Raw genomic sequence first — 23,798 nt, forward strand, 5'->3', positions numbered from 1 at the left:
GCTAGTTATTTTAATCATCGTGTTGAAAATGTAACCAATGCCTTGAGCATACAAGAAGATTTGGAATGGTGGATAGAACAAAGAATTCACACATTATATAATATAACTCAGATCATGAGAAATTAGGTACATGAAATCAAAGTTAAAAGCCATTTGGAATGTCATGCTCCATATCTCTGGATTTGTATAACTCCAAAAATGTATAATGAGAGTCAGCATAACTGGGCCAGAGTTAAAAGGCTCCCTCAGAGTATTTGGTGTAATACTAATACTTCTTTACATTTGTTAGCATTGCATTAGGAGGTTGTAAGTTTAAGAAATGTAAAGCTTTTGTCTTTTGACACTGCTAGCATTGCAGATGATTTTCTTAAAAAGTTACAGGCCATTATTCCTTCACAATTCTCATTTACTTTTCTTTTATTGGGAGTAGCAGGATTTAGCTTTATGATCCATTTTATGGCATGTTCGTTTGAGAGGAATCATCAGAACTTTTACAGATGTCAAAGCAGAGTTACAGTCATGCTCCAGCATCTTCCCTAGCAGAAGTTGGTAGTCAATGGCAAATAAGATTGTCTTGAAAACCTATTCAACCTAAGATAGGTCACTTATATAAGATTATTCATGTGCCAGTGAAAGGTAAGAACTATGTTTTTAGATGACAACCTAAGACAGACACAACTTTCTGCTCCATGACTTACATCAACTTGCTCAAACAGGTGTGACCTTTAGTGTCAATGTCTTTCAGCCCCAACTCTCCCAGACACAGTATGTCAGTGTGAACATATGTTATGGCCCAGTGCAGTGCACCATGGTGTTTAGGGAGTCTTCTGTCCATGAGCATCTTGGCTTGGGAAAGTCTGCTAAACAAGCAATGAAATATTTTCAGAGTCTGGCTCACAAGGATTTAGTACATGGAAGTGGAAGAGAAGATAAACTCAGGATGACTGCAGTTATCAATTTTCTGTCACAGTGAGTAGTATGTGAGACAAGGTTACTTCATCTGTGTAGCATGGAAGCAGAAAAATTGTCATATACCTGCCTATCCCTCCTCAAGACAAAGGTTACCTAATTTTATAAAATATGAGAAAAATTAATTCCTGATAGATGAGGTCACAAGAGCAACTATGAATGCTCTCCATTTATTCAGGCTACTTCCCTTAAATACTTCCCTCCAATACCTCTTAAGCACAATGTCTCATATGCTATGAGGTTGTAGTTTGGCACTGGACATGTTCATAGATGTATCTATTCCATCCAGAATATCCATTTTTGATATTAAAGATACAGCTTTTAAAGCTAGACTCCCTGGTTCCTTAGTATTCTAAAATGACTAGAAATTGATAATAACCTATGGTGCTTCTTAGTTTGCAGGCTTCTATTAGTCATACACTCTAGACAATGCAGAGATCATGCTCTCTTACTAGCTTGTCCTGCATCTTGTACAGAGCTGCAAAGAGCACTAACCATGGCACAATGTTTATGAACCAAATGCTCTATGGGTTAATTTAGGCTCATGAGAGAAGGCATTCATTGAGAATCTAGCCAGCAAAACTACCCTTCTTGTGTCATGGATGAGAGCTCACTAGACAAATGCTTCTGCAGTTGGACAGACATAAACTTAGAAGTAGTAGCCACATTAAAAACCTTGCATGTAAGTGGTGTGCCTATAACCTCACCTCTATGGAGATAGAAGGAGACATATCCCTTGGAATTTCTGTGTTAGATAGTCTAACCTAATTTACAACTTTCAGCATCAAAGACAGTGTCTTAGTAAGCAAGGTAAAAATGACACAAGACCTCTGTCCTATTCACACATGAATAAACACATGCAAGTTATGTAAACCACACATACAAACTCAATAAACCCCCCCACACACACACCATATCACATAGATGGGAGTCATGAAATAGCAAAAAAAGAGAAAACCATTGATTAACATTTCATTTTTCCAAAATGATAGTTTTTACCAGCACAGGATACCCATGGTGACAGGACTGAACCTGAGAGCACACTCATAAGGGGTTTATACAGGCAAACCTCACGAGGCTATGTTCTTCTGCTTATGTGCAACTAGCCATATATCGAACTACATGCCAAAAAACACACATTCTTCATGCCGTCAGGGGCAAGCAAGGTTGTGTACAAGAGTGGAAGCATGTGATTTGTTATCTTACATAAACAAATCAGGTAATTATGAGAATAATTCCCAGCATTCCTGGAAGTCCATCTGTCCTTGGGCAAGTGTGGCTCACAGGTTAAGAGGCATTTTGTTTTATATTTCTCTTAAGCATAGTAATTTTAAACTTTTAAACATAATATTCACCATCACACTAAAATATTCTTTTTTCTGATAGTTTTTGTTTGTTTTCAGTATGTCAAGGAAATATATGTCTCTTGATCTACATACCTTAGACATAACCGTTATTTTTAAGTTAAAATACAAAACTACTTCATGTATTTTTTCCCACTATTGTTTTTGTTTCATGTGAGTATTAGGATACACACACATAACTTGAAACACTAAAATGTGCACTAAATCTTAATGCATGTTCTGTTTCTCCCACACCTGGGAGTCTCTGACTCTCATGGTCAGTGTGAGAGACCAGACCAACTACATCTTGGGTTCAGGCTCCATCTTAGAGAAGCTGACCTAAGGTTGAACTCGAGATAAACAACAAGCCTGCACCTAGCACTAGTCTCCTACTGATTAATTGGGATTCAGAGGTCCATCAATGAAATACATAAGTTTTGTGGTATTGTTTTTTCAAAACAGGGTTTTCCCTCTGTGCAAGTCCTGGCTGTCCTGAACTGGCTTTGTAGACCAGGCTGTCTTCAAACTCACAGAGATATGCCTGCCTCTGCCTCCCATGTTTTGGGACTAAAGGGGTACACGATCATACCAGACATAAGTTTTATTTCTTTTTCATCCCTTACATGCTTACATTACATTCCCTTCTAGTATGTTCTTTCTTTTTACTTAATGCCTCAACATTATAATTGATTCAGCTTATGTTATGCCTTCCCCACTCAAGCCAATGTCACAGGATCTTTGCAAAAATAAACAGCCCCATGATCTAGAGTAGAAATTCTAATATGGTTCCCAACTCATACCTTAATATCCTTCCAGAGGAACTGAGATGCATCCTGAATACTGATACCTCCACATTTGAAGCAATCACCTTTAGTTGCACAGGTGACACTTGGCCTCCTAGTAAACTGTAGAGATAGAAGTGAACTTCTAGATGATGTTTGTGGACTTCTGTTCTAACAAAGATGGTTAAGGCACAGTGACTGGTAATAGGTGAGGTTTTGAGCTTGCCCAGTATCCAAAGTACTTTTTATACACAAGACCCAGAAAAGTACATGCTTAGATGGTCAGAGACAGGAGAACTTAAAACCTCCAACCTGGACTACTCTAGTGACTCTCAAATAAGGAAAGAGAGAAACAGAGATGTCACATCCCAGAGAGTGCTACTAGATTCTAAGTAATCCCAGAGAGTGCTACTTAGTGCTACTAAGTGAGTAGAAGCAGTGATGTGGCAAGTGTCACACAGTCATAGCATAGCCACCTACTGCAAAGATTTAGTGGTCATTGGGACTGAGAGAGTCTGCTCTAATTCAGACTAAGCAAATTCTGTGGCCTTGATCCTTTACCAACACCATCCACAGCTCCTCTGGCACCTTTCCTGAGACTGTTGTAATTTATTTGAGTTCTGCTCAGGCCACTGCTGAACACAGTGACATTGACAGAGAGCAAATATTCTATGTTGCTATTTGTACACCTTGGGCAGAGCATTCTGTCCACACAGAGGACTCATAAATAAGCTCTGTGGATTGGAGGACTCTGGACACAGTGCTAAGGAGGAGGACACCATAAGCCCTGTCCTCCTGTCCTCTTACCACACCATGTGGAAGGACAGACAGACTCAGCTGTGCCTTTTTTCAGTTCTTCTTACCTTCCTGCCTTCTTCTTCCTTGCTCAATGGAGACCCGTGAGTACCTCCAAGGCCCTCTTTTATATGGTCCCTCTTCTGATCAAAATGCTATCCATTTCCTTTCATAGTCCCTTCCCCTGAAAAGTCCCTAAATTATTTTTGCTTTTTTTATTAACAAATAACTTTATATAGGTTCTCCAACTTTAGTATTGCATAATTCCAGGTAATGTATTTGTCCAACTCTAAAGCAATCAGTGTTACTAGACTTAGGTTTGGTGCGATTTAGTGTTTCCCTTATTACTGAATCAGTAATATCTCAAATCCCAATGTTCAGAGACATTCTTGGGTGTTGAAACTATTTAATCTTTTTGAAAATAAGCATTTAAATTGTCATTCTTGGTTGGAAATGTACAGCCTGTGGTTAACCTTGAGCGAGATAAGACTTCAGGCACATCAGAACCCCGGGGAGTTTTGTGTCCTAAAACGATACACTTGTTAGGATCAAAGACCTTGGATTAAACTACCAGAAGAACTTGTTTGATGTCCAAAATAATTGTATGATTAGGATTACATTGTTGAGTGAGGTTTTTCTGTATAAGTGACCTGAAAATATATTTAAGGTGGCAAAAATAAATGCAAGGTAGTGATATTTTTGCACACTGTGATATAGCAATGACAGGCTAGATTTGTGGGGACAAAAATCTCTAATTCTAGGAAAAGGTAGAGAATGATTCCTACAGAAGCCTTTGGCACTTGCTCAAGTGAAACACAGGTGAATCATGAAAGTTTGAATTTCACAGTCACATTATAACTCTTAGGTTGAAGAGTACCCCAAAATAAAAACAAAGTATTGAGTTATTATTTTAAGAATTTAAAAACGGTAATAAAAACCAATCATGATAAATTTTTATGAAAAGAATAATTACTTCTCCCATATTTTCATTTAAAAAAATTAAAACTTTCTGGTACTTGAAAGCTGGCTGCTTAGTGAAGTGAGGACATACCATTTGAACCTGCCTTGGAAGCTCTCACTGCTGAAGCTGATGATCGATGAGCTGATAACTGTCTTGCCACTCTGCTGTGTGGCAAGCTGTGACAGCTGCCACAGTGTCATCCTGCCATCTCAGGCTGTGAAAACTTGAGTGATAACGGTTACTGTGATGAAATTCCAGTTATAGACAATGAGATCTGCCATCAGCTGGCCAGAACTCCTTCCTTTCCAGGAAGTATATGGTGCTGGCCCCTTCCCAGCTCTACACTGAGACCCCTGAGAAAATCTGCCTTCATCTCTACCATCTGAATGAGACAGTGACTGTCACAGCTTCCTTGATATCACAGTGGGGACAGAGACATCTGTTCGATGAGCTTGTGGTTGACAAGGACTTGTTCCACTGTTTTTCCTTCACTGTGAGTACGAGACACTTGTCCTGGTTTGTTTTATATACTTATGAACATGTGTGTGAATATGTATGTATTGTATCCATACATATTTCTAGAAAAGGTTAATCTAGAAGCACATTTGTGAACTCAAAACAATAGAAATTTAGAACCTTTACCCAGCAAACAAATACCTTCGATCATCCCACCCCAAAATGAGAAGAGTCAATACTTGTGCATACGCAGCTTTCCCACTGAATTCCCTCAAAAAAGCCCATTGCCCAGAGAAAGAAAGGGCTCTCCAATCCAGAGTACTTCCTGTTAGTGAGTTAATAAACTTTGAAACAGCTTTCCAGCTAATTAGGACCACATCTCCTATGTGTGATCCTGATATCCTGAATAAGTGCTGGGTTTCTTTCTCAGAACCTATCCTCTAGACGTACTTCCTATCACCATTAATACATTACCTTTCTCTCTGCCTCAGCTTCAGAGTTAGAGATAATTTTCTTTCATTTCTTAGAGATAATTCTTACTAAGAGTCTGTCTACTCCCTAAAAATGTGTTGTTGTTGCTCACATAAACTCACATTGACTTACACAAAAGGTTGTGTTTTATTTTTATTCTTTTTTCCCTCTCACTGTTTTTCCCTTCTTGTAATACTTAAACAGAAATTGATGGACCCCCCATCTCTTTCCTGTGAGGTGGAAGGAGAGAAGGTTAATGAGGTGATCTAAGAAGTGCAGAGAGTCAGATTGTGAAGGTTCTCCTGTTCTCAGATCCCTAGATTGTCCTCTTCTGAAGGGGAGGAGTCTCTTGACATCAACATCAAAGGGCCAACACATAAATTCAGCAAAAGGAATACCGTGCTGGTGAAGAACAAAGAAAGTGTTGTCTTCATCCAGACAGATAAGTCCGTGTACAAGCCAGGACAGACAGGTATGAAGCCCCATAGTGAGCAAAAGGATTAAGACGCCAACCTCAACACGGCACAAAGAAGGCCTGGGTCTTTGGATCTCACTATAAAATTCTCTCTCTCTCTCTCTTTTTTTTCCAGTTAAATTTCGGGTTGTCTCCATGGATAAAAATCTATACCCCCTGAATGAGTTGGTGAGTCTTTTACCTATGAGTTGGTGGGTTTTTTAGGAGAAAATCAGTGCAATATTCTAATTTCCAGCCCCCTCTGAGGCATGAATTGTGTTTTTTGCTAAGCTGCTCTTTTGCCAGTTTATCTCTCTCACTCAGTCACCATTGGCCATCTATGGCTTCCTTATATATGGGCGTGCTTATTTTGTAGTCCATTACTGGGTAAACATCTCTGGGTTTTCTTTATATTTTGTGGAGACTTATAGTGTATAGAACCTCATGTTTTTCAGGCATATGTTTTGCACATTTTGTTACTTTGTGTCATCCTTAAGAAATCCATTGCTAGTGTGACAGAGGTATTTCACACACAGTCCTAATATTTATTTTTTTATTTCTACAAATCACTTTTAATATCTGTCTTAACAAAAGACAACAGGATTATTTTATCTACTTGCAATTTACTATCTCAGCCAAAATAAATAAGAATAAACTCACTTGATGCAGATGTGGAGTTGGTAAAGAGAAGAGCTTATAGACTCCTGAAAGTGTTTTGGAGACCCCTGTCCCTGTTAGGAATTCTTGCACTGTGCTTTGAGGCCCTCTAGTTTACAGCTGGAGGCAGATTTGAATTTGTTTACTAATTGAGCATAAAACAATTACAGTGAGACAGAGAATTAAAATTCAGAGAAGTATGACTGTATAACTGTTAGAATATACAAATGTAGAACATTTAAGTGTTTCTCAGGCATTAGAGATTTCTCAGTTGAGAATTTTCTATTTAACTCTGCACTCCACTTTTTTTTATTATTTATTTTATTGGATATTTTATTTACATTTCAGATGCCATCCCCTTTCCCCATTTCCCCTCCCTAGAAAACCCCTATCCCATACCCCCTTCTCCTTTTTGCTTTTATACAATTTTTTAATGTTAACCAAAGGCTTTATAAATTTGGTAATGCTCAATATCAATCAGAAGTGTAACCTAATACCCAACCTAGATATATCAACTATCTTTGACTGGCAGAGACATGTGAACATCTGCCTCCAAGTCTGGCCCCCCTCTCTCTTTCTCTCTCATCACCTAGCTCCTCCTCTCCTTCTCCTCCTCCTCTCCATACTCCTCCCACCTTAGCTCCTCCTACATATCACCCTTCCTGTTAAAATAAAACTTTTCTCTCAAAATACAGTTAGATCATAACTATACCAATTTATGTCAGTAAGGTGCAAGATAGTCCTAATACCCAGTCCATCATTTTGTTGACTAAGCAGAACCTCTGTCATCTCTCCTAAATAAAAGACTTAGTTCTGAACCTGGCTTTTTTTCTTGGCTTTAGAATGAATGTCAGCTGAAAACCATCCATTCAAATTTTTTCTCTCAAAGTAAATAGCAAGGATTGGCTATGAGACTATAAGTTTTCAACCCCATCAGAAATCCAGATTGACTGAGTTGACTGAAATTATGGGAAGCAGAAAGCATAGCTTCTAAAATGTGGCCAATTTATAGAGACCTCTGAACACCTGGATACTCCGTATACTACAAAACATTGGAGCATCTGATTTTCAGCCTTCTGTCCCAGGACCATCTGACAGACCTTAGTGCTGCAGAATTATTAAGGGCTGATTACTCTGTCTAGGCAGATATAATCAGTCGACTATTCTGCAAGTGTGTCCTTTTCTAGACAGTAATTTGTCTGTAGATGGAAAGAGGCAATTCTTGCCTAGTGGCTGTCTCACCAAAACTGGAGTAACTCCAAAGATGCTCAATTTCTTCTTAGAATCCAAGACAGGAAGCTGTCAGGAGCAGACAGGTCTCTAATCAAAATGAACATTAATACAGAAATGTTTGTAATGTCAATTCTATGGACTTCTGATGTTTTGAAAACCATCTATTTATGTAAGGCAATCTGGACTGTTGTCTGTTAACTCCTCTCAGCTATTTCTAAACAAAATATAGAAAATACCCTAACAATAAACTCAAAGCCATGAATTTGCTATAGGCCCTTAACTCACAGTCTAACCATCTCAAATAAGTTAAAAAAGTTAAAGAAAGACTGGGTCTAAGCCTTCTATTCCTAAATGTGTTATACAGGCACAGTGCCTATGATAGTAACAATATTCATCTCACTTTTATATTAATAAGAAGCTTGTACCAATGAAAATCTTAAATTTGAAATCAAAGTAAATTTTGTACCATTTAAGAAATTATAACTTCATTTTAATAACAATTATACATATTTCTACCAGTAGCTTATGGCTATGAAATAAATCCTAGCTACTCCTCCCTGTTACACCAAAACAACTATTTTTTCCCTAGAAAGACAGACCAATATTAACCACCTCAGTCCTCAAGCCAGGGAATAGGGGCGCCGACTTTTCATTAACTTTTTCAAACTGATTATGGTGTTGAGATATTAGAAGAGGGGTTGGGGGAAGAATAAATTGATAAGCCTCTGACACTGTGTCTTCACTGCATCCAGCTGGAATTCCAGAACATCAGAGGTTTGAGCAGGTCTGCTCAGCTTGCCTGATGAGTAGATACACCAAGGCTATGCATTCTGCAATATACAATTCTCAAAACAAATTTTAGTATCAAGATAATTGTTTGTTTGAATTCTGGAATGTAGTCTTCTGGCTGCCTGCCTCTGTCATGTCTAATCCATATAATTCTGGGAGTTTCTATGAGGGTGTGCTCCCACCATCCTCCCATTTTCGCCTTCCTGCTGTCAAATTTCCTAACATCAGGGAATCCAAACCTTCAGGCACCTAGGCCCTCCACTGATGCCTAACCCCTTACCCCATTCCCCCCTCCAATTACTATGAGGGTGTGCTCCCAACATCCTCTCATTCCCACCTCCCTTCTCTTGGAATTCCCCAAAACTAGGGAATCCAAACTTTCATGTACCAAGGCTGTCCACTTCCACTGATGCCTGGCAAGGCCACCCTTAACTACCTATACAGGTGGAGCCATGAGTCTCCTACCCCAATTGTGTTCTTGGGCTGGAGATTTTAGAATGGCTACTCCAGCTTGTTTCTTAGGGCCATTTGCTTGAAAAACTGTTTTCCAGCCTTTTACTCTAAGGTAGAGTGTCTTTGCACTGAGGTGGGTTTCCTGTATGCAGCAAAATGCTGGGTCCCGTTTATGTATCCAGTCCATTAGCCTATGTCTTTTAATTGAGGAATTGAGTCCATTGATGTTAAGAGATATTAAGGAACAATGATTGTTGTCTCCTGTTATATTTGTTATTAGAGGTGAAGTTATCTTTGTGTGGCTATCTTCTTTTGGATTTGTTGGAAGAGGGTTACTTTCTTGCTCTTTCTAGGATATAATTTCCCTCCTTGTACTGGAGCTTTCCTGCTATTATCCTTTATAATGCTGGGTTTGTGGAAAGATATTGTGTAAATTTGGTTTTGTCATGGAATATCTTGGTTTCTCCATCTATGGTAATTGAGAGTTTTGGTGGGTATAGTAGCCTAGGCTGGCATTTGTGTTCTCTTAGGGTCTGTATGACATCTGTCCAGCATCTTCTAGCTTTTATAGTATCAGGTGGGAAGTCTGGTGTAATTCTGTTAGGTCTGCCTTTATATGTTACTTGGCCTTTTCCCCTTACTGCATTTAATATTTTTTCTTTGTTTTTTGCACTTGGTATTTTGATTATTATGTGATGGGGTATTTTTTTTTCTGGTCTAGTCTATTTGGAGTTCTATAGGCTTCTTGTATGTTTATGGGCATCTCGTTCTTTAGATTAGTGAAGTTTTCTTCTATAATTTTGTTGAAGATATTTATTAGCCCTTTAAGTTGGGAATCTTCACTCTCTTCTATACCTATTATCCTTAGGTTTAGTTTCCTTATTGTGTCCTAGATTTCCTGGATATTTTGTGTTAAGAACTTTTTGCATTTTGCATTTTCTTTGACAGTTGTGTCAATTTTTCCATGGTATCTTCTGCACCTGAGATTCTCTCTTCTCTCTTGTATTCTGTTGGTGATGCTTGCATCTATGACTCCTGATTTCTTTCCTAGGTTTTCTGTCTTCAGAGTAGTCTCCCTTTGTGATTTCTTTATTGTTTCTACTTCCATTTTTATGTCCTGGGTGGTTTTGTTCAATTCCTTCACCTGTTTAGTTTTGTTCTCTTGTAATTCTTTATGGGATTTTTGTGTTTCCACTTTAAATGCTTCTACCTGTTTACCTGTGTTCTCCTTAAATTCTTTGAGAGTGTTATTTATGTCCTTCTTAAAGTTCTCTATCATCATCATTAGAAGTGATTTTAAATCTGAATCTTGCTTTTCTAGTGATATGAGGAATTCAGGACTTTCTTGTGTGGGAGAACTAGATTCTAATGATGCCAAGTACCCTGGGTTACTGATGCTTATGTTCTTGCGCTTGCCCTTTGCCATCTGTATCTCCTTAGTGCTACCTGCCCTGTCCCTGACTGGAGCCTGTCTTTCCTATTATTTTGATTGTATCAGAACTTTGTGGTGTAGGTATAACTACTGGGGTAAGAGCTGGGGCCCAAAATATGCTCAGTGCTCAAGTGCAGACAGGATACTGCCCAGTTTAGAGCTCTGGGAGCCCCGTTTCCTCTGGGTTCTTAGAGATTGGGGGCAGAGCTGCCACCCAAGATCTGCTCAGTGCTCTGACCTAGACTGGAAGGAACCAGTGCTCTGGGCTGGGAGTGACTTCCTGGGTTCTTGTGGGTCCCAGTTACTTCCTGTTTGGGCTGGCCTTGCTGTCTGCTTACCTAAGATACTGCCCGGGTTATATTTCCTGGGGGCCTCACTTCCTCTGGGTTCTGTGTGATTGGGGGCAGAGCTGCTGCCCGGGATCTAGTACTAATATTTTTATAACTTCATATTTAACACTTGCGTTCTTCCTCTTTTAAGAATAAAATTGCATTTCAGTCTCTTGTTCTCTGTACTTAGGCAAGTTATGGGTATCTGTGTTAAATACCCTCTATTATGAATAGAGGCTTCTCTGATGAGGGATGCTTTAATCTATACATTTTTTAAAGATTTTATTTGTTGGATGTATATAAGTACACTGGTGTGTCAGACACATCAGAAGAGGGCATTGAATCCTATTTCAGCCCTTAATCTATAAATATAAAGATAAATCAGTAAAAGTTGGCTTAATACTGTGCCCTTTAGCAACATAATAATAGTGGCTTCTCTCCTGAGGCCTATGATACATGAAGCTCCAGGTTCTTGGCTCTACAATGATTTCAAGTGTGTAGATTTCATCTTGCACAGTGGAACTTAAGTCTAGTCAGACAGTGATTGGTTACTTCCTTGACAGTTGTGCTAGTATTGAACCAGTGGGCACGTCTTGCCCAGCCAGTGGTTCTCATAGTTTATAGACTTCACAGCTAAGTGAGATTGACCATTATCTTCACCTTCTGAGACTATGCATAATATCTTCCAGCTGTATGAAAGCTAGCCAGTAGGGATGATGGTTCCAATCTGTACCAGCTTGACTTTAAAATATGAAATCCTAAATTAGACTTCTAAATCACATACTTGCCTTCCAAGGCACCAAGATTATTGTTGCGACCTGAGCAAAATGTTGAGGCCCGAGCTGTCCCACTTTTGGGCGGCCTAAAATGTTTCGGTCCTCTCTACTCCGCACTTGGTGGCCACTGTATCCTAGCCCAAGCTGCCGCTCTGGTCTGCAGGTCGGGGTTCAGCAAGAGAGAGAGAGTGAGGACAGACTTGAAGAATGGAGACCAGACAGAGTGTGTTTCAATCCCGTTTATTCTTCAGTCTCTCTTCCTGGTCCAAGTCCCAAGTCTAGCTGTACTTTCTAAAGAGTCTCCCTAAAGAGTATATATATCTCTGCCATCTGCCTCTGCCTTTTATATGTCTCACTTCTAAGCCATGCCTCTAAGTTACACCTTTAATCATGCCCTTAGGTCTTGTCTCTAAATCTGATCTCTAGGTCACACTCTTAAGTCACACACCTTTAATCTCGCACACCCAAGGTATCTAAAGCAAGATTATCTGAGTGTGCTCAGCTGTTGTAGGCTATTGTAATACAAGTCTCATGTCAGAGTATATGGCTCAAGATGGCTGCAAAGCTGATAGCCACTTTCTGCTAAAAGTCTGCCCCCAACAGATTATGGTGTCAGGGAAGAAGAAAGCACTGTAAGAACCAGAAGTGAATACTGTTAGATGCAGAATAAATGCAAGGGAACAATCCTATAAACACAGCATGGCGGCTGCACATATGAACTTACAGTTGGGTTAGCATGCACAAGAACTTGCAATTTAAAAACCTGGCATGGAGAGGGGAATGGACATGAATTCCCACCCCTAGCTGAGGAGCTATTGTTATGACAGCTACTGGGAGAGAGTCAGTTTCCTTTAAGAGTAGAGACCCTGTTAAGTTGATCATAGTCTACTAGAAGTCCATATATCCAAGAATATAAAGATATGTAGCACAAATTGGAATTAAGGGATGGAAAAAAGAGAGAACACTAAGGCAGGTACACAGGGAAGGGAGGTAGATTTAGAAGGGGTGAATATCATCAGAAAATATTGTACAGAATTCTAAAATAAACACTTAAAATTAAACAGAATGTCAATCCACTTTTACTAAATTTGCTCTTTACAAAAAAACTGGTTACAATGGACACTATTCATTGGAGAGTCTAAAAATTCTGTTTATCCCAATAATCTGTTGTACAATTTTATCGAGTATATATTTTTCATTTTTCTCTACAATTTATTCTTCTCTAATAAAAACATCCTGACTACAGTCTCCCTTCCCCCTGCTTCTCCCAGTCTCCCCACAACCTCCGGATCCATTTCACTTCAGAAAAAAGTAGCCTTCCCAGTGATACCAACTGAATACAGCAAAAAAGATACAATGAAACTAGAGACAAACACTCATATAAAAGCTGGGCAAGCCAACCCAATAGAGCGAAAAAGGTCCCTAGAGCAAGCAAAAGAGTCAAAGACACACCCACTCCCACTGCTAGGACTCCTACAAACATGTTGAACTAAACAAGCACATTATGCATACAGAGACCCCAGCAGGCTCTCTGATTGTCACTTTAGACTATGTAAACTCCTGTGGGTCACTCTTTATTGACTCTGTGGTCTGGTGCTGCATTCTCCTGATGTCCTTGACCCCTCCCCTTTGGCTCCTACAATCCTTCCTCCCACTCTTCTTTGGGGTTTCCCAAGCTCTGCCTATTGTTTGGTTGTGGGTCTCTGCATCTTCTCCTATAACCTGCTGGAGAAAGCCTTGCTGATGAAGACTGGGCTGGGCACTGATCCTATAAGTATAGGAAGATATCATTAGGAATCAATTCATTGTCTTTTTTCCCTATTAGTGGTGTTTGGTTCTATACTAGGTCTCTGAGCCATCTAGCTTCTTGTTCCTGACCACCCAGACAGTATAGGTCATAGGTTCTCTCTCATGGCTTGGGCCTCAAGTTAGATTAGTCATTGGTTGGCCACTTCCACAAGCTCTGAGTCACCATTGCCTCTGTATATCTTGCTGGTAGGACAGGTGTGGGTCAAAGGTTTTGTGGCTGAGTTGCTGTCCCAATACCACCACTGGAGCCTTACCTGGTTATAGAAGATGGCTCCATATCCATCATTACTAGGAGTCCTTACAATGGTCACTCTCATAGATTCCAGAAGTTTCCACTGCACTAGGTTTCCACATCACCCCCTAAATATCTCCTATTCCAGTCATCTCGTCCCATATTCTCTGCCTCCTTCCCTCCCTTCCTGATCTGATCCCTCCTGTTTCCATCCCCACCATATCTGAATCTGCCTGCAAAATCTGTTCTGTTTTCTCTTCCCAGGGAGATCCATACATCCTCTAGAGTCCTCCTTGTTACTTAGCCTGTCTGGGTCTGTGGATTGAAGTATGATTACTTGTTACTTTACAGCTACTGTCTGCTTATAAGTGATATATCATGTTTGTCTTCCTGGGTCTGGATTGCCTCACCTAGAATAATTATTTTTTGTTCCATCCTTTAGTATGTATACATGTGTATGATTCTACTGGACAATCCTTCAATCTCTTTACCTATCTCTGTAGGTTTATGACACTGTAAGATTTCTAGTGTAGGTTGTTGTTTTAAGGTTTTATTTCTGTGCTGAAACTCTATGACTATGACAACTCCTATTTAAACATACACACACACACACACACACACACACACACACACACACACACAAACCCACAAAACAACAACAACAAATACATTTCATTGGACTGGTTTACAGTTTCAGAGGTTTAGTCCACTATCATCATGGCATGAAACAGGCAGGCATGGTAGATACTAGAGGAGCTGAGAGTGCTACATCTTAATCTGCAGACAGGAGACTGACACACTGGGGATAGCTTGAGCATTTGAGACCTCAAATCCCACCCTTTCAGTGACACATTTCCACCAACAAGGCCACATCTACTCTATCAAGGCCACATCTCCTGATAGTGCCACTCCCTATGGGCCAAATACACTAGTCTTTGGGAGACATTTCTGTTCAAACCAAACCAGTACATTTGTTGACTCACATCCTAGTACTTTGTGTGGCTATATAGTACATGTTCATTTGTGTGTGTGTGTGTGTGTATACACACATGCATGTGCTAGCCAGGAGACAATCTGACAATCTCAGGTGTCAGTGTTAGAGTGCCATGCAACTTTGGTTCTAAGTCATAGTCTCTGGCCTAGAACTTGATACATCAGCTTGGGCTGCCTGGCCAGTGACCCCTGGAGAGCTGTCTGTTCTGCTTGCTTCTCCAGCTGGAATTACAGGGAATACTTGTATCTGCTTTTTATGTGTATTCTAGAGTGAAACCCAAATCCTTACACCCTGGCAGCCAGCAGATTGCCAACCATGTCTCCCTTTCTTTGTTTACCTCCCAGTTTCATAATAGTTACAACAATTTCTTTTTTAATTAATTAATTGATTAATTAATTTATATTCCAAACATAGTTCACCCTCCCAGTCCCTTTCTCACATATTCCCTCCCTCAGTCTTGTCTCCTCTTCTTCTCTGAGAGTGTGGGGCCTTCCCTGGGTATTCCCCCCACCATGGCACATCAAGTCTCTGCCAGATTAGACTCATCCTCTCCCACTGAGGCCAGACAAGGTAGCCATAATGACTGAGTTGTCTGTCTGCTACACATTGGGGGTGGGAGGGGCTCAGTCCAGCCTCTGTATGTTCTTTGGTTAGTGGCTCAGACTCTGAGAGCTCCCAGGGGTCCAGGTTTGTTGGCTCTGTTGGTCTTTCTGCTGGGTTTGTATCCCCTTTGGGGCCTTCAATCCTCTCGCTAACTCTTCCATAAGTGTTCCTGACCTCTGTCCAATGTTTGGCTGTGGGTATCTGCATCTGTTTCAGTAGGATGCTGGGTAGAGCCTCTCAGAGGACAGCATTTCCACTTTTATTTAGGGTAAATTAGCTTCCATGAATTTATCTTTTCTTCAGAATTTCATCAACTGCTTCTCAACATTTTATATAAATTTTACTATCAGACTGCACTTCTATAATCAGCCTTGAAAATTTTATTGAAATATTAATAACACACCCATATTTGGGAAGAGTATGAATCATTTAACAACAAACATTTCTGTCTAATATATATATATATATATATATATATATATATATATATATATATACCCATTCTTTTAGATTTCTTTTTATATATTCCTAATGGTTTGCAATGTTCTTATTAGGCCTACTAGATTTCTTAATTGAAATTAACTTATTTCTTAAATCATAGTTTTCATGAATGAATGGAGCTTATAGAATTTATATTTGTTGCCTGCATTTTTAGTGCAATTAAGATTTTTCTAACTATCCTGTTACATTTTATCATGTTAATCTTGCTGAATTCACTAGTAAAAACAACTTACCTTGGCTTCCAATAGATTTTGTGTGCTGGTTATAAAGTGGTCTTGCTACTGCTGTTTGAGGTTCATTTCTCTGCCACTTAAAGAATTAAAAGGCAGGAAAAATATGGAGTGTGGCTTTTTAAAAAATGTTAATCAAAGGCTTTATAAGTTTGGTAATGCTCAATCAGAGGTGTAACCCACTACCCAACCTAGATATACCAACTATCTTTGACTGGTGGAGATACATGAACATCTGCCTCCATGTCTTCCCCCTCTTTCTCTCTCTCATCACCTAGCTTCTCCTCTCCTCTTCTCCTCTCCTTACTACTTCTCTTCCTCTCAGTACTCCTCCCACCTTAACTCCTCCTACATATCACCCTTCCTGTTAAAATAAAACTTTTCTCTCAAAATACAATTAGAGCATAATTATGTCAATTTGTACCATTGAGGTACAAGATAGTCCTAATACCCAGTCTGTTGGGGGCCGACTTTTAGCAGAAAGTGGCTATCAGCTTTGCAGCCATCTTGAGCCATATACCCTGACATGTGACTTGGATTACAATAGCCTACAACAGCTGAGCACACTCCGATAATGTCGGTTTAGATACCTTGAGATTAAAGGTGTTGGAGATTAAAGGTGTGTGAGATTAAAGGTGTGTGACTTAAGAGTATGACTTAGAAGTGTAGAGATCAGATTTAGAGACAAGACCTAAGGGCATGATTAAAGGTATAACTTAGAGGCATGGCTTAGAAGTGAGACATATAAAAGGCAGAGACAGAACAGATCAGAATCAGACACATTAGACATTAGGTAGAAGACACTTGGCTCTAGAGAGAATCAGACGAATCAGACATTAGGGAGACACAGCAGAGAGAAGACAGGTAGCAGGCACTTGGGAGAGAACTCGGAAGAACTAGGTAGTAGGCATCAGGCACTTAGCACTTGGAACTTGGAGGGACTAGGAGCTAGGGACTAGGCACTAGGAACTCAAGACTTAGGACTTAGACTGAAGAATAAATGGGATTGAATTACACTCTGTCTGGTCTGCATTCTTCAAGTCTGTCCTCACTCTCGCTCTTAATGAACCCCAACCCTCGGACCGGAGCGGCAGCTTGGGCCGGGATACAGTGGCCACCCAAACGTGGGTCAGCCTGGGCCTCAACATTTTGCTCGGGCCGAGACATTTTTTGGATGCCCCAACGTGGGGCTAGTGTGGACCCCAACACCAGTCCATCATTTTGTTGACTAACCAGAACCTCTGTCATCTATCCTAACTAAAACACTTAGTTCTGAACCTGGCTTTTTCCTTGGCTTTAGAATGAATGTCAGCTGAAAACTATCCACTCAGATCTTTTCTCTCAAGGTAAATAGCCAGGATTGGCTATGAGATTATAAGTTTTCAACACCGTCAGAAATCCAGAATGACTGAGTTAATTATAATTGTGGGAAGCACAAAGCATAGCTTCTAAACCTTAGCCAATTTATAGAGACTTCTGAACACCTCGACAGTCCCGATACTACAAAACGTTGGAGCATCTATTCTTCTGCCTTCTGGCCCAGGATCGTCTGACAGACCTTAGTGCTGCAGAATTATTAAGGGCTGATTACTCTGTCTAGGCAGATATAATCAGTCAACTATTCTGCAAGTGTGTCCTTTTCTAGACAGTAATTTGTCTGTAGATGGAAAGAGGCAATTCTTGTCTAGTGGCTGTCTCACCACAACTGGAGTAACTCCAAAGATGCTCAATTTCTTCTTAGAATCCAAGACAGGAAGTTGTCAAGAGCAGGCAGGTCTCTAATCAAAATGAACATTAATACAGAAATGTTTGTAACATTAATTCTGTGGACTTCTGATGTTTTGAAAACCAACTATTCATGTAAGGTAATCTGGACTGTTGTCTGTTAACTCCTCTCAGCCATTTCTAAAGAAAATATAGAAAACACCCTAACAATAAACTCCAAGCCATGAATTTACTGCAGGCAATCAAGAAGAGTGACAAGATGCACTATTGTTTGGGGGTCTCTACGGCCTTCCTGACAAACACCTCATTGAAAAAATATCTCATGCCTAGTACTGAGAGCTTTGCTTAATGACATTGGAACTTCAGATACAACATCATCTAGACATGCAGGGTGTCTTCCTACATGTTCTTCTTTTAATTAAGTTTCCACGTGGCTTTTTCAAAGATCCTTAGTATTGGTTAACACTCCCACCATCCCTCCTCTGCTCTCTCTTCCTCCCCTGTAACCTCTTCCACCCTCCCCTCTCACCTCCTGCACCCTCCCCTCTAACCTGTCCTACCCTCCTCTCTCAATCTTCCTCCCATCCTACCCTTTGACCTCTCATACCATCCCCTTCTCACCTTTCACTCCCTCTCCTCTCAGCTCTCCCACCCCACACACTCATCCTAGTTTCAGCTTTCTGCCTCCTCTCTCCCCAATAGTACACTGTGGTTTCATGTCACCTATATCATGCTATCTCTCCTACTTGAGGAATTCCCCCCACCACTTGCATCTATGGATACTCCAGATTAAACACATAACTAAATACTTGAACTGAGGAGCCACATTTGAGAAAGGACACTCAGCCATTCTCAATCTGAGTCTGTCTTATCTTTGTAACTTTTTAAAATTTTTATACATTTGCCTGCAAGTTTTGGGACTTTGATTTTATAGCTAAATAAAATTCCATTTTGAACACCTGTACCACATTTTCATCTTCCATTTCATGACTTCTTTTTCATACTTAAAGAAATGAGATCAACATCACTAAAATTTCCTTACATCTGCCATTGCTTGCTTCCTTGTTCTCTGCTAGAATTGGCTGTGTCTTTTTTAAGCTGTGCTCACCTGAAGTAAGCTTGCCTCTTGAAACAACTCAGTTACTAGAGAACTGTCTGATTTTTTTTTCCTTTTTTAAATTAGATATTTTATTTACACTTCAGATGCTATCCCTTTTCCCCATTCCCCTCCTTAGAAAGCCCCTATCCCATGCCCCCTTTTCCATTTTGCGTTTATACACTTTTTAAAAAATGTTAATCATAGGCTTTATAAGTTTGGTATTGCTCAATCACCCACTATCCAACCTAGATATATCAACTATCTTTGACTGGTGGAGATACATGAACATCTGCCTCCCTGTCTACCCCCTCTTTCTCTCTTTCATCACCTAGCTTCTCCTTTCCTTCTTCTCCTCCTCTTCTTACTCCTTCTCTTCCTCTCAATACTCCTCCCACCTTAGCTCCTCCTACATATCACCCTTCCTGTTAAAATGAAACTTTTCTCTCAAAATACAATTAGAGCATAATTATGTCAATTTGTACCCATGAGGTACAAGATAGTCCTCATACCCAGTCCATCATTTTGTTGACTAACCAGAACCTCTGTCATCTATCCTAACTAAAACATTTAGTTCTGAACCTGGCTTTAGGATGAATGTCAGCTGACAACCATCCACTCAAATCTTTTCTCTCAAGGTAAATAGCCAGGATTGGCTATGAGGCTATAAGTTTTCAACACCGTCAGAAATCCAGAATGACTGAGTTAATTATAATTGTGGGAAGCACAAAGCATAGCTTCTAAACCTTAGCCAATTTATAGAGACCTCTGAACACCTGGACACTCCCTCTACTACAAAACGTTGGAGCATCTATTCTTCTGCCTTCTGGCCCAGGATCATCTGACAGACCTTAGTGCTGCAGAATTATTAAGGGCTGATTACTCTGTCTAGGCAGATATAATCAGTCGACTATTCTGCAAGTGTGTCCTTTTCTGGACAGTAATTTTTCTGTAGAAGGAAAGAGGCACTTCTTGTCTAGTGGCTGTCTCACCACAACTGGAGTAACTCCAAAGATGCTCAATTTCTTCTTAGAATCCAAGACAGGAAGCTGTCAGGAGCAGACATGTCTCTAATCAAAATGAACATTAATACAGAAATGTTTGTCATGTCAATTCTGTGGATTTCTGATGTTTTGAAAACCAACTATCCATGTAAGGTAATCTGGACTATTGCCTGTTAACTCCACTCAGCTATTTGTAAATAAAACATAGAAAACACCTTAACAATAAACTCCAACCCATGAATTTGCTGTAGTCCCTTAACTCACAGGCTGACCATCTCAAATCAGTTTAAAAAAGTTAAAGAAGGACTGGGTCTAAGCCTTGTATTCCTAAGTGTGTTATACTGGTACAATGCCTATGAGGGTAACAATTTTCATCTCACTCTTATATCAATAAGAAGCTCGTACCAATGAAAACCTTAAAATTTGTAATCAAAGTAAATTGGTGCCATTTAAGAATTTATATCTTCATCTTGATACTAATTATACAGATTTCTACAAATAGGTTATGGCTATGCAATAAACATAGCTAATCCTCTCTATTCCCACAAAACCACTACTTTTCCCTAGAGAGACAGCCCAACATTTACCACCTTAGTTCCCAAGCCCAGGGAATAGGGGCACTGAATCTTCATTAGCTTCTTCAAGCTGAATATGGGTGTTGAGGCATTAGAAGAGGAGTGGGGGGAAGAGCAAATTGATAAGCCTCTGATGCTGTGTCTTCACTGCCTCCAGAAAGAATTCCCGGACCTCAGAGGTTTGAGCAAGTCTGCCCAGCTTGCTTGTTGAGTTGATACACCAAGGCTGATCATTCTGCAATATACAATTCTCAAAACAAATTTTAGTATCAAGATAGCTTTTTTAAAAGAGGGCTGACATTTTATTAAGGATGTTGGTTCTAACCGCTTTTCTTTTTTTCCCTCTTTTATTGGATATTATATTTACATTTCAAATTTTATTCCTTTACCGCATTCCCCCCATCTCCCAGGAACCCCTTATCCCATTCCCCCTCCTCCTGCTTCTATGAGGGTGTTTACCCACCTACCCCCCCAAATCCCCCTCCCCACCCTCAGATTATCCCCCCCCCCCACTCAGTGCTCAGCCTTCAAGGTACCATTGACCTCATCTCCCACCTATGCCCAACAAGGCTATCCTCCCCTACATGTACAGCTGGAGTCATGTGGCTCTCCATATGTGCTCCTAGGCTGGTGGTTTAGTCCCTGGGGACCTCTGGCTGGTTGGTATTGTTGCTCTCCTCATGAGACCACCAACCCTTTAGGCTCCTTCAGTTTACTCTCTAACTTCTCCATTGGGAACCTTTGATCAGATTAATGGTTAGCTGTGAGTATCTGCCTCTGGGTATGTCAGACTCTGGGGGACCCCTAATGAGACAGCCTTATCAGGCTGCTGTCAGCTTTCCCTTCCTGACATCCATATCAGTGTCTATTTTTGGTGACTGCACATGGAATGAATACCCAGGTGGAATGATCTCCATATAACCTTTCTTTCAGATTCTGTCCCACACTTTGTTTGCATATTTTCTCCCTTGAGTATTTAGTTACTCCTTCTAAGAAAGACCTAGGCATCCTCACTTGTTCTTTCTTCTTCATTAGCTTCATGTCGTCTGGTAGTTGAATCTTTGTTGTTTCAAACTTTTGGGCTAATCTCCGCTTATCAGTGAGTAAATACCATGTGTGTTCTTTTGTGATTGGGTTACCTCACTCAGGATATTTTTCTAGTTCCATCCATTTACCTAAGAATTTCTCAAATTCATTATTTTTAATAGCTGCGTAATATTCCATTGTGTAAATGTACCACATTTTTTGTATCCATTCCTCTGTTGAAGGGCTTCTGGGATCTTTCCAGCTTTTGACTATTATAAATAAGGTTGCTATGAACATAGTGGAGCATATGTCTTCGTTATATGTTGGGGCATTTTCTGGGTATATGCCCAGGAGTGGTATAGCTGGGTCCTCAGGTAGTGCTATGTTCAATTTTCTGAGGCACCTCCAGACTGACTTCCAGAGTGGTTGTACCAGTTTGCAACCCCACCAACAATGAAGGAGTGTTCCTCTTTCTTCACATCCTCACCAGCATCTACTATCACCTGAATTTTTGATCTTAGCCATTCTGACTGGTGTCAGGTGGTATCTCAGTGTTGTTTTGATTTGCATTTCCCTGATGACTAACGATGTTGAACATTTCTTAAGGAGCTTCTCGGCCATTCGTGTTTCCTCAGTTGAGAATTCTTTGTTTAGCTCTGTACCCCATTTTTAATGGGGTTATTTTGTTGTTTGGTGTCTAATTTCTTGAGTCCTTTGTATACATTCGATATTAGCCCTCTATCGGATGTAGGATTGGTAATGATCTTTTCCCAATCTGTTGGTTGTCATTTTGTCTTGTTAACAGTGTCCTTTGTCTTACAGAAGCTTTGAAATTTGATGAGGTCCCATTTGTTGATTCTTGATCTTAGAGCATAAGCCATTGGTGTTCTGTTCAGGAACTTTTCCCCTGTGTCTAGGTATTCGAGGGTCTTCCCCAACTTCTCTTCTATTAGTTTCAGTGTATCTGACTTTATGTGAAGGTCCTTTATCCACTTGGAGTTGAGCTTTGTACTAGGGGATAAGAATGGATTAATTTGAATCCTTCTACATGTTGACCTCCAGTTGAGCCAGCACCACTTGTTGAAAATGCTGTCCTTTTTCCACTGGATGGATTTAGCTCCCTTGTCAAAGATCAAGTGACTATAGGTGTGCGGGTTCATTTCTGGGTCTTCAGTTCTATTCCATTGATCTTCCTGTCTGTCTCTGTACCAATACCATGCCGTTTTTATCACTACTGCTCTGTAGTACAGTTTGAGGTCAGGGATGGTGATTCCCCCAGAAGTTCTTTTATTGTTGAGAATAGTTCTCGCTATCTTAGGTTTTCTGTTATTCCAAATGAATTTGTAGATTGCTCTTTCTATCTCTATGAAGAATTGATTTGGAATTTTGATGGGTATTGCATTGAATCTGTAGATTGCTTTTGACAGGATGGCCATTTTTACTAAGTTAACCCTGCCAATCCAGGAGCATGGGAGATCTTTCCATCTTCTGAGATCTTCTTCGATTTCTTTCTTCAGAGACTTGAAGTTCATGTCATACAGATCTTTCACTTGCTTGGTTATATTCACTCCAATATATTTTATTTTATTTGTGGCTATTGTGAAGGGTGTCATTTCCCTAATTTCTTTCTCAGCCTGTTTATCCTTTGAATAGAGGAAGGCTACTGATTTGTTTGAGTTGATTTTATATCCAGCCACGTTGCTAAAGTTGTTTATCAGGTTTAGGAGTTCTCTGGTGGAAGTTTTAGGTTCACTTAAGTATACTATCATATCATCTACAAATAGTGAAATTTTGACTTCTTCCTTTCCTATCTGTATCCATTTGACTTCCTTTTGTTGTCTAATTGCTCTAGCTAGGACTTCCAGTACTATATTGAATAGGTAAGGTGAGAGTGGGCAGCCTTGTCTAGTCCCTAATCTTAGTGGGATTGCTTCAAGTTTCTCTCCATTTAGCTTGATGTTGGCTACTGACTTGCTGTATATTGCTTTTACTATGTTTAGGTATGGACCTTGAATTCCTGATCTTTCCAAGACTTTTAACATGAAGGGATGTTGAATTTTGTCAAATGCTTTCTCAGCGTCTAGTGAGATGACCATGTGGTTT

General features: G+C 40.0%; 1 protein-coding gene across 2 annotated transcripts in view; it reads left to right on the plus strand.

Moving 5' to 3' along the window:
- Positions 1-3,822: 3,822 nt before the first annotated feature.
- LOC117715733 (murinoglobulin-1-like) overlaps positions 3,823-23,798 on the plus strand; it is a 57,709-nt gene continuing 37,733 nt past the window's right edge. For both annotated transcript variants that reach the window (XM_076940507.1, XM_076940506.1), the window contains exons 1-4: positions 3,823-3,993; positions 5,160-5,343; positions 6,090-6,249; positions 6,368-6,420. In XM_076940507.1, coding sequence (XP_076796622.1) covers positions 3,908-3,993; positions 5,160-5,343; positions 6,090-6,249; positions 6,368-6,420 — 483 coding nt within the window. In that variant the 5' untranslated portion in view covers positions 3,823-3,907. The remainder of the gene's footprint in view (positions 3,994-5,159; positions 5,344-6,089; positions 6,250-6,367; positions 6,421-23,798) is intronic.

This window comes from Arvicanthis niloticus, chromosome 9 (assembly GCF_011762505.2).
Source record: "Arvicanthis niloticus isolate mArvNil1 chromosome 9, mArvNil1.pat.X, whole genome shotgun sequence".
Taxonomy (NCBI): domain Eukaryota; kingdom Metazoa; phylum Chordata; class Mammalia; order Rodentia; family Muridae; genus Arvicanthis; species Arvicanthis niloticus.